The 15,000-nt window shown below is 41.4% G+C and overlaps 1 protein-coding gene across 5 annotated transcripts in view; it reads left to right on the top strand.

Annotated features, from left to right (window-relative positions):
• The window catches only part of LOC122971124 (transcription factor COE3-like), a 75,226-nt gene that overhangs the window by 40,471 nt on the left and 19,755 nt on the right, over positions 1-15,000 (top strand). For 3 of the 5 annotated variants that reach the window (XM_044337644.1, XM_044337641.1, XM_044337643.1), the window contains exons 8-11: positions 2,201-2,318; positions 8,077-8,210; positions 8,307-8,433; positions 14,975-15,000. The exon at positions 14,975-15,000 is cut by the window's right edge and continues 63 nt beyond it. In XM_044337644.1, coding sequence (XP_044193579.1) covers positions 2,201-2,318; positions 8,077-8,210; positions 8,307-8,433; positions 14,975-15,000 — 405 coding nt within the window. The remainder of the gene's footprint in view (positions 1-2,200; positions 2,319-8,076; positions 8,211-8,306; positions 8,434-14,974) is intronic. The other 2 variants (XM_044337642.1, XM_044337645.1) reach the window with 1 other exon arrangement.

A 15,000-nucleotide genomic window follows, 5' to 3' on the forward strand; every position in this document is an offset into this window, starting at 1 on the left:
AGAGAAGAAAACAAAAGAGGAGGAAAAGAAAAAAAGGTGGATTAAATAATATAACAAAAAAAAGAAAGAACAAGCAGAAAGAGAGAGAGAAGATGAAGAGATGAAGAGGAAGATGAAGAGGAAGAAACAACATGGAGAATCAAAGACGGAGACGTCACGTGAGAGGATGATGTCATCAGTTTAATGATGGAGAAACTCTGTCGACTGGTTTGATAACAAAACGGATCAAAGTGTCTGAAGATGTCAATCCCACGATGCCGTGCGGTCAGTAACTTCCTGTGACGTCTTTAAATCCCGTCGTCTTTTCATCTTTCTTCTTCTCTTTTTATCTTAATTTTCATCTTTTGTTTTTGTTTTGTCAGTTAAAGCACTTTATTATTATTATTATTATTATTATTATTATTATTATTATTATTATTATTATTATCATACTAAGAGTACAGTCAGAGTCTGTACAGTGATAATAGTATAAAGATGCTGCAGATATTCGTTCATAAACTAAAGTAAATGTTTGATCTGCTGGAGGAGAAGTCGGCATCCTCATCCTCATCCTCATGAGGAAGATGAACGTGTGAATCCGTCCGACTGCTGCTGAGACGTTTCAGTCTGAAACAAAAGAAGAAGAAAAGAGGAGACGTGTTGTTAGAGGATTTTCTCCTCCTGTGTGTCTGCTGTCACACACACACACACACATACACACACACACACATACACACACATACACATACACACATATATACACACACACACACATACACACACATACACATACACACATATATACACACACACACACACACACACACATATACACACACACACACATACATATACACACACACACACGCGCACACACACATATACACACACACACACACACACACACACACACACACACACACACACACACACACAGTAACACACTCTCTCTCCACGCTGCGCTGAGCGAGCTGACAGGATGTTAAGTCCAGTTAAACCAGGAGGGTGTGGGGGGGGTGTGTGAGACAGGTGAAGTCAGGTGAAGCCTCCGGACTGGTCGGCGGTTGTCGTGGCGACAGCAGGGGTGAAGGATGTGCTGGTTAGTCACCGTGGCGACAGAGAGGACACCTCTACTCGCTCTCTCTCCGTGACCTTCTGCTCCGTCGCCATGGATCAACAGCAACAACCTCGCCACGGCAACCGGACCGGGGATGATGAATGGCCGCCGCCCGGCGAACTGTCAGCGTCCAGAGAGACGCCATGACATCAGACAGTAGATGGCAGCACTGTTGTTGTTTAATTATTATTTATTAAAAACATATTCTAGTTTTTATTCTGTTATATTTTAAAATGAGACTTGACATTTTTAAATTGTATTTCTTTACTTTTTGTTTTGGTTGTTGATTTGTTGTTGTTTACCTTTTATTTATTATTATTTTAGTTTTATTTGAGCGTCTACAGGTCTCAGCAGGGATTTCTGCCACAGAACAAAAAAATGCAGATTAAATTTGTTTTATTTCAGGATTTTTAAACACTTCACATATGAAAAACATTGTGATTTGATTCAGATCTTTAAAAATGACTTTGATTATTTTTTGGGTGGCAAAAATATATTTAATAATATAATAAAATATATACTGACTGTGGTCTTCTGTGATCATTTCCTTGGATTTTCAGGTTCCTCAGAGGACGAACTCTGATTCTCTTGGTGACCTTCTGTCATTTTCTTTAGTGCCTCCATTGAGACGATTTCTTGATTTGTGCACAATAAATATCAACATCTTTAAAGCAGATTGATGTGAATATGTACAGAAAGAGGAGGATGGACCTTTGTGTCACCCAATGCATGCTGGGAAAGACTCTCAGTTGGAGGACAGCAGACTTCCAGAGAACAAAAGGGACTCGAGCACACCGACAACAAAGACATGAAGCAAACAACATATGTGACATATGTCGTTCTAGATAATCGGTTGATCAGGGTTTCAGATCTATTGGATGATGATTGTCAGGGTGGAAGCTGCCGTAGTCAGTCTGACATCATGTCAGAAACAGAAGAACATAAACTTCCTGGTCTAGCTTGGTGGTGTCAAACGTTAGTCTGTGAATTAATCGTGTGCTCCGGTCCCTGTTTGTTCCCTCAGACTACAGTCATATTTCAGATGATTCTGGCTTTAAAAACTTGCAGGTTTAAGTAAAGTTTTGTGTGTGTGTGTGTTTTCAGGTGGTGGTGTCTACGACGGTAAACGTGGACGGTCATGTTCTCGCCGTCTCTGACAACATGTTCGTACACAACAACTCCAAACATGGCCGCCGAGCCCGGAGACTGGACCCGTCTGAAGGTATGAAGGTTTAAGTTTTCACTACATCCTTTAATAAAACTCTGTACTGAAGTGAATGCGGAACAAAGGAAACATGAGAGGACCCAGTACGGAACCCTGAGGAACTCCGTAGTGAAAGGACACGTTATCCAGGACTGTCTGGTTCATCATGTTAATATGTTTCTGCTGTTTCCTGTTAATGCAAATTAAAATATTTAGTTAATGGAGTCATTATGATAAAATGAATTCATGTTGTAATGACAGACAGCTGATCAGAGTGGATTGATTTTATCTGAAATGATGTAATAATATAATAAAAGCTGCTCTGACACGGCGCTAAAACAGCTAAACCCAGCAGGCTGAACTGAGTGGAGGCAGAGAGAGGAGAGTAATTTGGTCTTTGAAGAGAAATCGCCCCAGTGGCTTGTGGGTAGGAAGACCAGACGCCTCGCTGTCCCCAGAGAGGACAGACAGTGTGTGTGCGTGTGTGTGTGTGTGTGTGTGTGTGTGTGTGTGTGTCTTTTTGCAGGCCGTTCAACCTCTTTTAATTGCCCTCCTAATTAAAGACAGTAACCATGGAAACCACCCCTCCCAATCAGAGCGCAGCAGAGTCCCGTGGGTTTGAACCCTCTCTCTCATTTTACTGTTTGTGTCTTCGCTCTGCAGCAGCACTTTGTTCTGTTTAAAGCAGCGAGGCCGATGTGAAACACATCTGAAAGAAAATGAGAAGTTACAGGTCAGCAGTCAGCATGTCAACAGTCTCAGTGTGAGACTGATTAACACGGCGTCAACACTTCACAAACACTAAACACTTTGACTGTAGCACCACTGACTCCTGACTGCGAAGGTTTGATAGGTTCAACATCAACATGAGTGTTTGTTCCTCTGGACTTGAATCACATTATCCTGCTTATTACACTGCTGTTTACCAAAGAAATCAACACTTTGACACAAAATATTGATTTAAAAATGATTTTATTGCTTCTGCTAAAAGAAATAGTTTCTTAGCTTCTATGGTTGGAACTGCGTCCATAGCAACGTACTCAGCGATGTAATTCACATGAAACTGAAAACGTCTATTGATGGTGAAGTGAGACAAGGTGAACGGGACTTCGATGGGAATACTGATGTTGACGTTGTTACAGCTTTAAACCAGCAACATAAATGGAAATAAGTGTTGGACTATATCGTGGTTTCTTTGAAGATTTGTAGATATGTGTCTCTCTCTCACCGCTTCAAACTAAACTAAACTAAACTAGATGAGACGAGATGAAACTAGACTAAACAAGACTAGACTAGACTAGACGAGACTAGACTAGACTAGACTAGACTAAACAAGACTAGACTAGACTAGACTAGACTAAACAAGACTAGACTAGACTAGACTAGACTAAACAAGACTACACTAGACTAGACTAGACGAGACTAGACTAGACAAGACTAGACTAGACTAGACTAAACAAGACTACACTAGACTAGACGAGACTAGACTAGACTAGACTAGACTAGACTAAACAAGACTAGACTAGACTAGACTAGACTAAACAAGACTAGACTAGACTACACTAGACTAGACTAGACTAGACTAAACAAGACTAGACTAGACTAGACTAGACTAGACTAAACAAGACTACACTAGACTAGACTAGACTAGACTAGACTAAACAAGACTACACTAGACTAGACTAGACTAGACTAGACTAGACTAGACTAGACTAAACAAGACTACACTAGACTAGACTAGACTAGACTAGACTAAACAAGACTAGACTAGACTAGACTAGACTAAACAAGACTACACTAGACTAGACTAGACTAGACTAGACTAAACAAGACTACACTAGACTAGACTAGACTAGACTAGACTAGACTAAACAAGACTACACTAGACTAGACTAGACGAGACGAGTCTAAACAAGACTAGACGAGACGAGACTAAACGAGACTTAACTAGACTAAATGAGACATGACTAGACTAAACAAGACTAGACTAGACTAAACGAGACGAGACTAAATGAGACGAGACTAAATGAGACATGACTAGACTAAACAAGACTAGACTAGACTAGACTAGACTAAATGAGACATGACTAGACTAAACAAGACTAGACTAAACAAGACTAGACTAGACTAGACTAGACTAAACGAGACTAGACTAAACGAGACATGACTAGACTAAACAAGACTAGACTAGACTAGACGAGACTAAACGAGACTTAACTAGACTAAATGAGACGAGACGAGACTAAACGAGACTAGACTTAACTAGACTAAACGAGACGAGACGAGTCTAAACGAGACTAAACGAGACTAGACTTAACTAGACTAGACTAGACTAAATGAGACGAGACTAGACTAGACTAGACTAAACGAGACTAGACTAGACTAGACTAGACTAAACAAGACTAGACTAGACTAGACTAGACTAGACTAAACAAGACTAGACTAGACTAGACTAGACTAGACTAAACAAGACTAGACTAGACTAGACTAAACAAGACTAGACTAGACTAGACAAGACTAGACTAAACAAGACTAGACTAGACTAGACAAGACTAGACTAAACAAGACTAGACTAGACGAGACGAGACTAGACTAGACTAGACTAGACTAGACGAGACGAGACTAGACTAGACTAGACGAGACTAGACTAGACTAGACTAAACAGGACTAAACGAGACAAGACGAGATTAAACAAGACAAGACTAGACTAAATGAGACGAGACTAGACTGAACCAGACTAGACTAGATGAGACGAGTCTAAACAAGACTAGACTTAACTAGACTAAATGAGACGAGACTAGACTGAACCAGACTAGACTAGATGAGACGAGTCTAAACAAGACTAGACTTAACTAGACTAAACGAGACGAGATTAGACTAAACCAGACTAAACCAGACGAGACTATACTAAACAAGACTGAACAAGACTAAACGAGACTATACTAAACAAGACTGAACAAGACTAAACGAGACTAAACAAGACAAGTCTAAACGAGACGAGACTTAACTAGACTAAATGAGACATGACTAGACTAAACAAGACTAGACTAGACTAGACTAGACTAAACGAGACGAGACTAAATGAGACGAGACTAAATGAGACATGACTAGACTAAACAAGACTAGACTAGACTAGACTAGACTAAATGAGACATGACTAGACTAAACAAGACTAGACTAAACAAGACTAGACTAGACTAGACTAGACTAAACGAGACTAGACTAAACGAGACATGACTAGACTAAACAAGACTAGACTAGACTAGACGAGACTAAACAAGACTTAACTAGACTAAACGAGACGAGACGAGTCTAAACGAGACTAAACGAGACTAGACTTAACAAGACTAGACTAGACTAGACTAGACTAAACGAGACTAGACTAAACGAGACATGACTAGACTAAACAAGACTAGACTAGACTAGACGAGACTAAACGAGACTTAACTAGACTAAACGAGACGAGACGAGTCTAAACGAGACTAAACGAGACTAGACTTAACTAGACTAGACTAGACTAAATGAGACGAGACTAGACTAGACTAGACTAAACGAGACTAGACTAGACTAGACTAAACAAGACTAGACTAGACTAGACTAGACTAGACTAGACTAAACAAGACTAGACTAGACTAGACTAGACTAAACAAGACTAGACTAGACTAGACTAAACAAGACTAGACTAGACTAGACAAGACTAGACTAAACAAGACTAGACTAGACTAGACGAGACTAGACTAGACTAGACTAGACGAGACTAGACTAGACTAGACTAAACAGGACTAAACGAGACAAGACGAGATTAAACAAGACAAGACTAGACTAAATGAGACGAGACTAGACTGAACCAGACTAGACTAGATGAGACGAGTCTAAACAAGACTAGACTTAACTAGACTAAACGAGACGAGATTAGACTAAACCAGACTAAACCAGACTAAACCAGACGAGACTATACTAAACAAGACTGAACAAGACTAAACGAGACTAAACAAGACAAGTCTAAACGAGACGAGACTTAACTAGACTAAACCAGACGAGACAAGACTAAACGAGACTAAACGTGACGAGACTAAATGAGACGAGACATAACTAGACTAAACGAGACGAGACTAAATGAGACGAGACATAACTAGACTAAACGAGACTAAACGAGACGAGACTAAATGAGACGCGACATAACTAGACTAAACGAGACGAGACTAAACGAGATGAGACTAAATGAGACGAGACTAAATGAGACGAGACATAACTAGACTAAACCAGACGAGACAAGACTAAACGAGACTAAATGAGACGAGACTAAATGAGACGAGACATAACTAGACTAAACGAGACTAAACGAGACGAGACTAAACGAGACGAGTCTAAATGAGATGAGACTAGACGAGACGAGTCTAAACAAGACAAGACGAGACGAGTCTAAACAAGACAAGACGAGTCTAAACAAGACTAGACTTAACTGGACTAAATGAGACGAGACGAGTCTAAACAAGACTAGACGAGACGAGTCTAAATGAGACTAGACTTAACTAGACTAGACTAGACTAGACTAAACAAGGCAAGACTAAACGAGACGAGACTAGACTAAATGAGACTAAACGAGGCTAAACAAGAATAAACGAGATGAGACTAGACTAAACAAGACGAGACTAAACGAGATGAGACGACTTCCTCTGGCAGCTGAGGGGAACCAAAAAGTAGGAGGAATCTTGATGGTAAGAGAACAGAACAGAATAGAGTAGAATAGAATAGAGTAGAATAGAATAGAGGTCAGGTGCTGTAATGTCATCTTAAATTGTCAGTGATGAGATTAGCTGCTCTGCTTCACACACACACACACACACACACACACACACACACACACACACACACACACACACACGGTGCTTTCATTTCACTTTATAATTAATCTGCAGCCGCACTTGAAAGAAGAGAGAGAAGTAGTCATTACCGGCCGAGTGAGGGTGTGTTCAGTGTGTGTGTGTGTTCTGTGTGTGTGTGTGTGTGTGTGTGTGTGTGTGTGTGTGTGTGTGTGTGTGTTCAGTGTGTACGTGTGTGTTTTCTATGTGTGTGTGTGTGTGTGTTTTCAGTGTGTGTACTGCTGAAGTGAACTAAGCTAAAGCGGATAAAAGCCACGACCCAATTAGATCACGTTCTGAGTGTGTGTGTGTGTGTGTGTGTGTGTGTGTGTGTGTGTGTGTGTGTGTGTGTGCGTGTGCGTGTGTGTGTGTGTGTGTGACCTTCAGTAGTACTGCGGTTGTGTTGAACAGTGGTTCAGTGGTTTCCAACCTGTGGGTCGCGCTCCCTCAAAGAGGTCGTGAGATAAATCTGAGGGGTCCCAAGACGATCAGATCTGAACGGAAACAAACTTTTCTCAGGATACTTGAACTCTCCCAGTAAACACCAGCAGGGATCCAGTCAGGAGAGAACAACACCAGTAAGAACCATAAACAGAAGTTCAGGTCTGGTTCAGGTACCAACAGGCAGTACATGTTTATATGTTTATTTAATAAGTCCATCAGGACTCTGTGGATGGGAGGGTAACTGGTTCCACCACCAGAGAACCACAGAACATGCTGGTCATACTGGGATCAAACTGCTGGTCCAACCGTCACCAGCTTCTCTCATCACATTTATAAACTGTAACAACAGCAGGAGAAGCCTCCACATCACTGTCAGGTATAAGTGACGGGGTGCTCCTCTTCCTCCTCTTCCTCCTCTTCCTCCTCTTCCCCCCCCCCCCCGCCCGCCCCCCCCTCTGTCTCTGGTCCAGCAGCCACTCCCTGCATTAAAGCCATCAGTCCCAGCGAGGGCTGGACGACGGGCGGCGCCACCGTCATCCTCATCGGGGACAACTTCTTCGACGGCCTGCAGGTCGTCTTCGGCACCATGCTGGTGTGGAGCGAGGTAACGCACGCCCGATCGATCGCTAGTCAATACGCCGATTGTGCCCGCTCTCTAAAGACGACGTCTCTCTCTCTCTCTCTCTCTCTCGACCTCCAGCTCATCACCCCTCACGCCATCCGGGTCCAGACTCCTCCCCGCCACATCCCCGGGGTCGTGGAGGTCACACTGTCCTACAAGTCCAAACAGTTCTGTAAGGGAGCGCCGGGACGCTTCGTCTACACAGGTAACACACACACTGATTGGTTGTCTGTGTGAAGGGCTTGCTGATTGGCTAATCTCACAGCCAATCACAGAATGTCTTTACTGTCAACCAATAAGGAGATAAAAACAAAACCAGGTCACTTCTGGAAACAACGCGACGACTTTTCAGTTTAAACTCACTTTATTGTTTATTGTTGTTTATTGTTTTTGATCCTTATTTGTTTTTATTTTTGTTCTTACGGCGACACAAGAAATAATGTGAGGAATCATATGAAGAACACGTCAGTATGTGTATTATGTGTTATGTTGTGACACGTTTCAGATGAATTAATATAACGTGACTTTCTTTTATTTTGTAGGGTGAATTTTCCTCGTTAGGAGGCGGGTTGGTTGGGTTGTTGCTTAGCAGCAGGACATTTTAACCCAAACCGTGATCTTTCCCCAACCGAGTGGTTTCTGTGCCTAAAACTTAACCGATGGCATTAAATGACACGTGAAAAGCTTAAAACGCGTAGACATGACACACCAGTGTCCTTATAAACTGGCGTGCTATTAATACGCCATCCCATGAGATCACGTTTCCATCGTCTGAGCTGTGACTGTCGCTCTGTTAATGACGTCGTCTCATCGTTTTTCTTCTTCTGCAACGCTTCAAAATTTGAGCCAAATTTGAATGAAACGTGACTGTTGAAATGCTGCTAAAACGTAAAATTTACACTGTTATACTGTATACTGTATACTAGATATACTGTATACTAGATATACTGTATACTGTATACTGTATACTAGATATACTATATACTGTATACTAAATATACTGTATACTAGATATACTGTATACTGTATACTGTATACTAGATATACTATATACTGTATACTAGATATACTGTATACTAGATATACTATATACTGTATACTAGATATACTGTATACTAGATATACTATATACTGTATACTGTATACTATACACTCTATACTGTATAATATACTGTACACTGTGGACTGGTGCTGGTGAATCCTGCAGCTAACAGCAGGATCTGACAGCTGTCATTAATAATTCTCTCTGTGTGTCTTTATGAAACCATCTTTCTCTATTTGTTGGTCAGTTTCGAGGACGTTTCTTCCCTCCATCCATCTCTATCCCTTCATTCTCTCTCTCTCTGTCTCTCTCTCTCTGTCTGTCTCTCTCTCTCTGTCTGTCTCTCTCTCTCTCTCTCTCTCTCTCTCTGTCTCTCTTTCTCTGTCTGTCTCTCTCTCTCTCTCTCTCTCTCTCTGTCTCTCTCTCTCTGTCTGTCTCTCTCTCTCTCTGTCTCTCTCTCTCTGTCTCTCTCTCTGTCTCTCTCTCTCTGTCTCTCTCTCTCTGTCTCTCTCTCTCTCTCTCTCTCTCTGTCTCTCTCTCTCTCTCTCTCTGTCTGTTTATTCATCTTTTCTTTCTGGGGCAGATTCCTGTTCACACTGCTGTCATAGTAATTACACACATTTAAATCTCATTAACCCCCAAACCCTGACTGTGTGTGTGTGTGTGTGTGTGTGTGTGTGCGTGCGTGCGTGCGTGCGTGCATGCGTGTGTGTGTGTGTTACCTTCATGTTAATGACCTTTGAGCAGTTTGAGGCTCACACACCATCCAGCGTGTGTGTGTGATGTCATCAGTCACATGACCTTCACTTTCATACAGCAGCTGCTTTTTCACACCTCAGGAGTCCCGCTCACCTCCCAGCATGCATTGCACCGCTGCTTCCATAGAGAGTGACGACGCAGGAGATAAAGCGACTCTGTGTCCAAGAAATTAAGTTCATATCCGAGTGTTAACAAACGTAATCTCTGCCTGGATGATGTTCACAGTATATGTGAGGTCAGAGGTCAGAGGTCAGAGGTCAGGGTGGATCCAGGACTCTTCGTACTGCTGCAGTTCCTACCAGCTGAGATTTTACTGCAACAGCAGATATTTTACTGCAACATCAGATAATTTACTGCAACAGCAGATAATTTACTGCAACATCAGAGATTTTACTGCAACAGCAGAGATTTTACTGCAACATCAGATAATTTACTGCAACAGCAGATAATTTACTGCAACATCAGATATTTTACTGCAACAGTAGATATTTTACTGCAACATCAGATAATTTACTGCAACATCAGATATTTTACTGCAACAGCAGATATTTTACTGCAACAGTAGATATTTTACTGCAACATCAGATATTTTACTGCAACAGCAGATATTTAGATGGTAAAAAACGAGGTTTGTTGTCTCTGAACGTTTCGTTCAACAGTTTTGCAACTGAAATGTTAATTAGCAACATTTTCTCATCATGTTGAGAGAAAACATGATTTGTTTTCTGTTGTGATTTAGTTGAATATGAAAGTAATTTCTGGGACAGAGTTGGATTATTATGAATAAGATATTCAGACATCAGTGATGCTCAACCAGCAGTTCTTGTTGGTTAAATAAAATTTATTGGTTTTCATATTTTTGCACAATAAATAAGGACACAAACAGTGAAACACAGCAGGTCGCACACATCTGTCACAGCTGGACTCAAAGTGTGTGACGTAGTCCTCACATAAGATGTTTTAATTAAATCAGATATATAAATACAGAGATGTGTGTGTGTGAGCGGTGAGGAGTGAGGTTTGATTTACGGCCTCCTGACTGCAGCCTGATCAGCTGTGTTACATCTCTGATGAGATGCTCCGCCCACCAACCCCGAGGCCGTCACACACACTGTTAAAAGAACATGTCCTGTTAATGACCGTTAAACAACAGAATTCAACACACAGGATGAGGTTACAGAGGAAAAGGCTGATAACAGGGTTTTATACACCTGAAGTGGGCGTTACACTTCTGTTCTTAATCTATTAAAATACAGACTTATAGATAACATCTTGTCTGTTTTCAGTTCTCCTGTCCAGACACGTCTCACTCTGTCTCTACGTCTTCCTCTTTACAAATATAATACTGAGCTTCCTTTAACATCAGCTGATGAGTCTGCTGAGAGTTTCAGTACAAGACAGGAACAATTAAACAGTAACACTCACACACAGTGCAATCATCATTTTATAACACGTACTACGCTCCACCTCTGGGATATGAAGGCTGATCAGTTTCACCTCAGATGTTGATAATAAAACACGTCGAACATTAACGCGGCAGGAAGTGAAGCGTCGGAGGCTGGAAGGGTTAATGAGGATTGAGATGATGACATCACACGTCCAGTAATGTGTGTTAATATCAGCCGTCATGCAGACAGACGACGGCTCGCTCTGTTCAACCGTCATGAAATTTCAATGAGTATTGATTGAAGAGCATCGATCGCTCCGACACCTCCTGTCTGACCCGCCCCTCAGATTACACACACACACACACACACTGTAACACACACACACACACTGTAACACACACACACTGTAACACACACACACACACTGTAACACACACACACTGTAACACACACACACACACACACACACACACACACACACTGTAACACACACACACACACTGTAACACACACACACTTGTAGTTGTAAGAGAATCGCAGCAGCTGTCGATGGTTTTCTGCAGACTGTGAAGCAGAACATTTACAGTCGTTCCTCATAAATATGTATAAAAAATAAACGTTGATCTCACCTGAGACGCTTCACCGCTAAACGTTTCACCAGATTTATTTATCTTGTGCGTTTATTTGCGGAGTCACTCAGAGACGCTTCATCAACAACAAACGACACTACAGCCGCAGACAAAACAACAACATGAAGATTTACTGTGTAAATCACATCTGATGAGACGTTTTTGCTGCATGTTTTCACTTCCTCACTGCGGTAAAGTTCAGTGTTAAACATTTAATTTCCTCTCAAATCAACTTTTGGATACTTTCATGTAATAATTGATTTTCAGCTCAATGTGTCGTCTGAACTGTTTGAAAGTCAAACAAATCTTTAAATTTTAAGAGACAATTTCATAAACGTGAGTTAGTTGTAAATATAAAAGTATCAAATTGTATTTTTCATCCACTGACACACAGCGACGTTATAGAACAACAACACAACAACACATTAAATTAACTTTATTCAGTAACTTCAACTCTGCTGTGATGTCATTCATGTGACTTCCAGCATAATTTATTCACTTTTATCATGAGTTTGTTACATGATTCATGAATTTAATACTTTTAAATCTTTTTGAATATTGTTATGGATCAGATTTCCTTCCTTTCAGTCTCTTACAGTCTTTGTTTGATTGTGATTGTGATGTTTTGTGTATCTATCGGTCACATGAAGGATCAATGAGCTGCAGGAAACAGCCTGAATAAAAAGATGGCGTCTATACCTGAGAGATGAGAGTCAGATCATCGTCACAGCTGACAGAAACATAAAGAAAAGCACAAACTTGATGATTAAAGTTCACGAACCGACGTTATGACATCATTAACTGACAGAGATGAGAGCGAGATGCGACCGCTGTCATGTCGGATCGATACAAACTGATCGCATCTTTATTAACAAGCAGCAGCAGCAGCGGCAGCGTCCTGCCCTGTTAAACGTGTTGGCGTGCTGGGAGCTCTGTGACATCCTGTGGTTACCGCGGCGATGCACAGTCTGAGCTTATTGATTGGATCGTTACACAGTCTGCTGGTATGCCCAATCAGAGCGTTTCATCACAGCCAATTAACCAATCAGATGAAGACTTCAGAGGAGGGTCGGTGATATTGTTTGTTCAGTAACAGTAGTGTTACCCCCCAGTGTCAGAGCATTAATCCCAGTAACGCTCTGATACTGGGGGGTCAGTGTGACCAGCTGTTGGGAGTTCTGGAGGGAGTGTGAATCGTTCAGCTGACGTCGGGACTCATGGATGTTCCTGTCCAATCAAATACGAATCGCTCGACCGGTGTACGATCTAGAAATGTTTCCGGCCTCCAGGTTTGGTTTCTCTCGCTCAGCCTTACATCGTGATGACGTCACGGATTTTAAAATGGCTTTTCTTGAAATATGAAACCTTCACGGATCAAACATTCATGATAGAAATGTAGTTAAACTCCATCCGATTATAATCTAATAGTATATATATATATAAGTAAAGGAGACTCTTTATAGAAGCAGTCGGATCTGCTGCATGGAGACACATGTAACTGAATGTATATTAATAACATATCTATGTTTATTTTCTGCAATATGTGACAGTTTAAAGATGAGTAAAGATACAACTTTCAGCCTTTAAGGTGCAATGAAAGACACAGTGAAAATAAATTCAGATTATCTCCATAAAAACATCTTTACAGGAGAAAAAGACAGACAGACTGCAGGTTAAACAGACACACAGGTGATAATAAAGTGTAAAACAGTCAACAACACAAGGTCACACACACACACACACACACATACACACACACACACACACACACACACACACACACACACACACACAGCTGGCTGTAGATAACACAGACATCTGGAGAGCTAACACACTCTTATAACTGCTGCTTGTTACGCCCTGTGAGCCCTCAAGGACTGATCACACACACACACACACACACACACACACACACACACACACACACACACACACACACAGTGTTTGTGATGTATAGGAGAGTCAGGCTAAAGCTTGTTAAACGCAGCCGAACCAAGACGGGATTATGATTCATGCTCTTCTCACACACACACACACACACACACACACACACACACACACACACACACACACACACACACACGTATGTTTCCATCACTTCAGAGGACGGTACGTTGACTTATATCCACTCGTGGAGATGTACTCTCACCTTAAGCTGACCCTAACAGAAAGACATCAGTGGTAACACGAAGATAAAACCTGAGCAGCTTTCAACTCTCCTTTTCTTTCTCTGTGAAATAATAAATCTGTCAAATCTGACGACATAAAACATCTTCAAACCCACCATGTGTTATATGAGTTATACATGTTACTGAAGACTCCACAAGCTAACACTGTTTATACACCCAAAATCTACTAAAGGCCCTCTGGAACCTCCTTCAGAACCCTTATAACCTCCTAAAGGACCACTAGAACCCCAAAAATAACTCTTATAACCCCCTAAAGGACCATTAGAACCTCTTAAAGGACCATTAGAACCTCCTGAAGAACCACTAGAACTTCCTAAAGAACCCTTAAAACCTACCACTAGAACCTCATAAAGACTGATTTTAACCTCGTAAAAGGACTCCGAGATTCTCCCAATGACCACCTGCGACCTTTTAAAGAAGCACTAGAATCTTAAGGACCTCTTAATGACCATTAGAACCACCGCGGTGACCACGAGACACCTGGAACCGCCTAAAGTCAGCAGGTGGAACGTCAGAAAGCATCAAGTTCTCCTACCAAACAGGTCCATCAGTACTTCAGAAGGTCATGAATAAACAATCACACATTGTTTTATAAGAGACCTTGTTGTTTGTTACATTTAACAAACATCGACATGGATTTGTTGGAACGTGACGTCATGAATGATGTCATGTGATGGAAATATGTTGCTTTTAAAGAGTTGTATGATGTCATCAACTCACTCTTCTTCCTCCTCTTCAGCGTTAAACGAGCCCACCATAGATTAC

Source organism: Thunnus albacares, chromosome 20 (genome assembly GCF_914725855.1).
Source record: "Thunnus albacares chromosome 20, fThuAlb1.1, whole genome shotgun sequence".
Taxonomy (NCBI): domain Eukaryota; kingdom Metazoa; phylum Chordata; class Actinopteri; order Scombriformes; family Scombridae; genus Thunnus; species Thunnus albacares.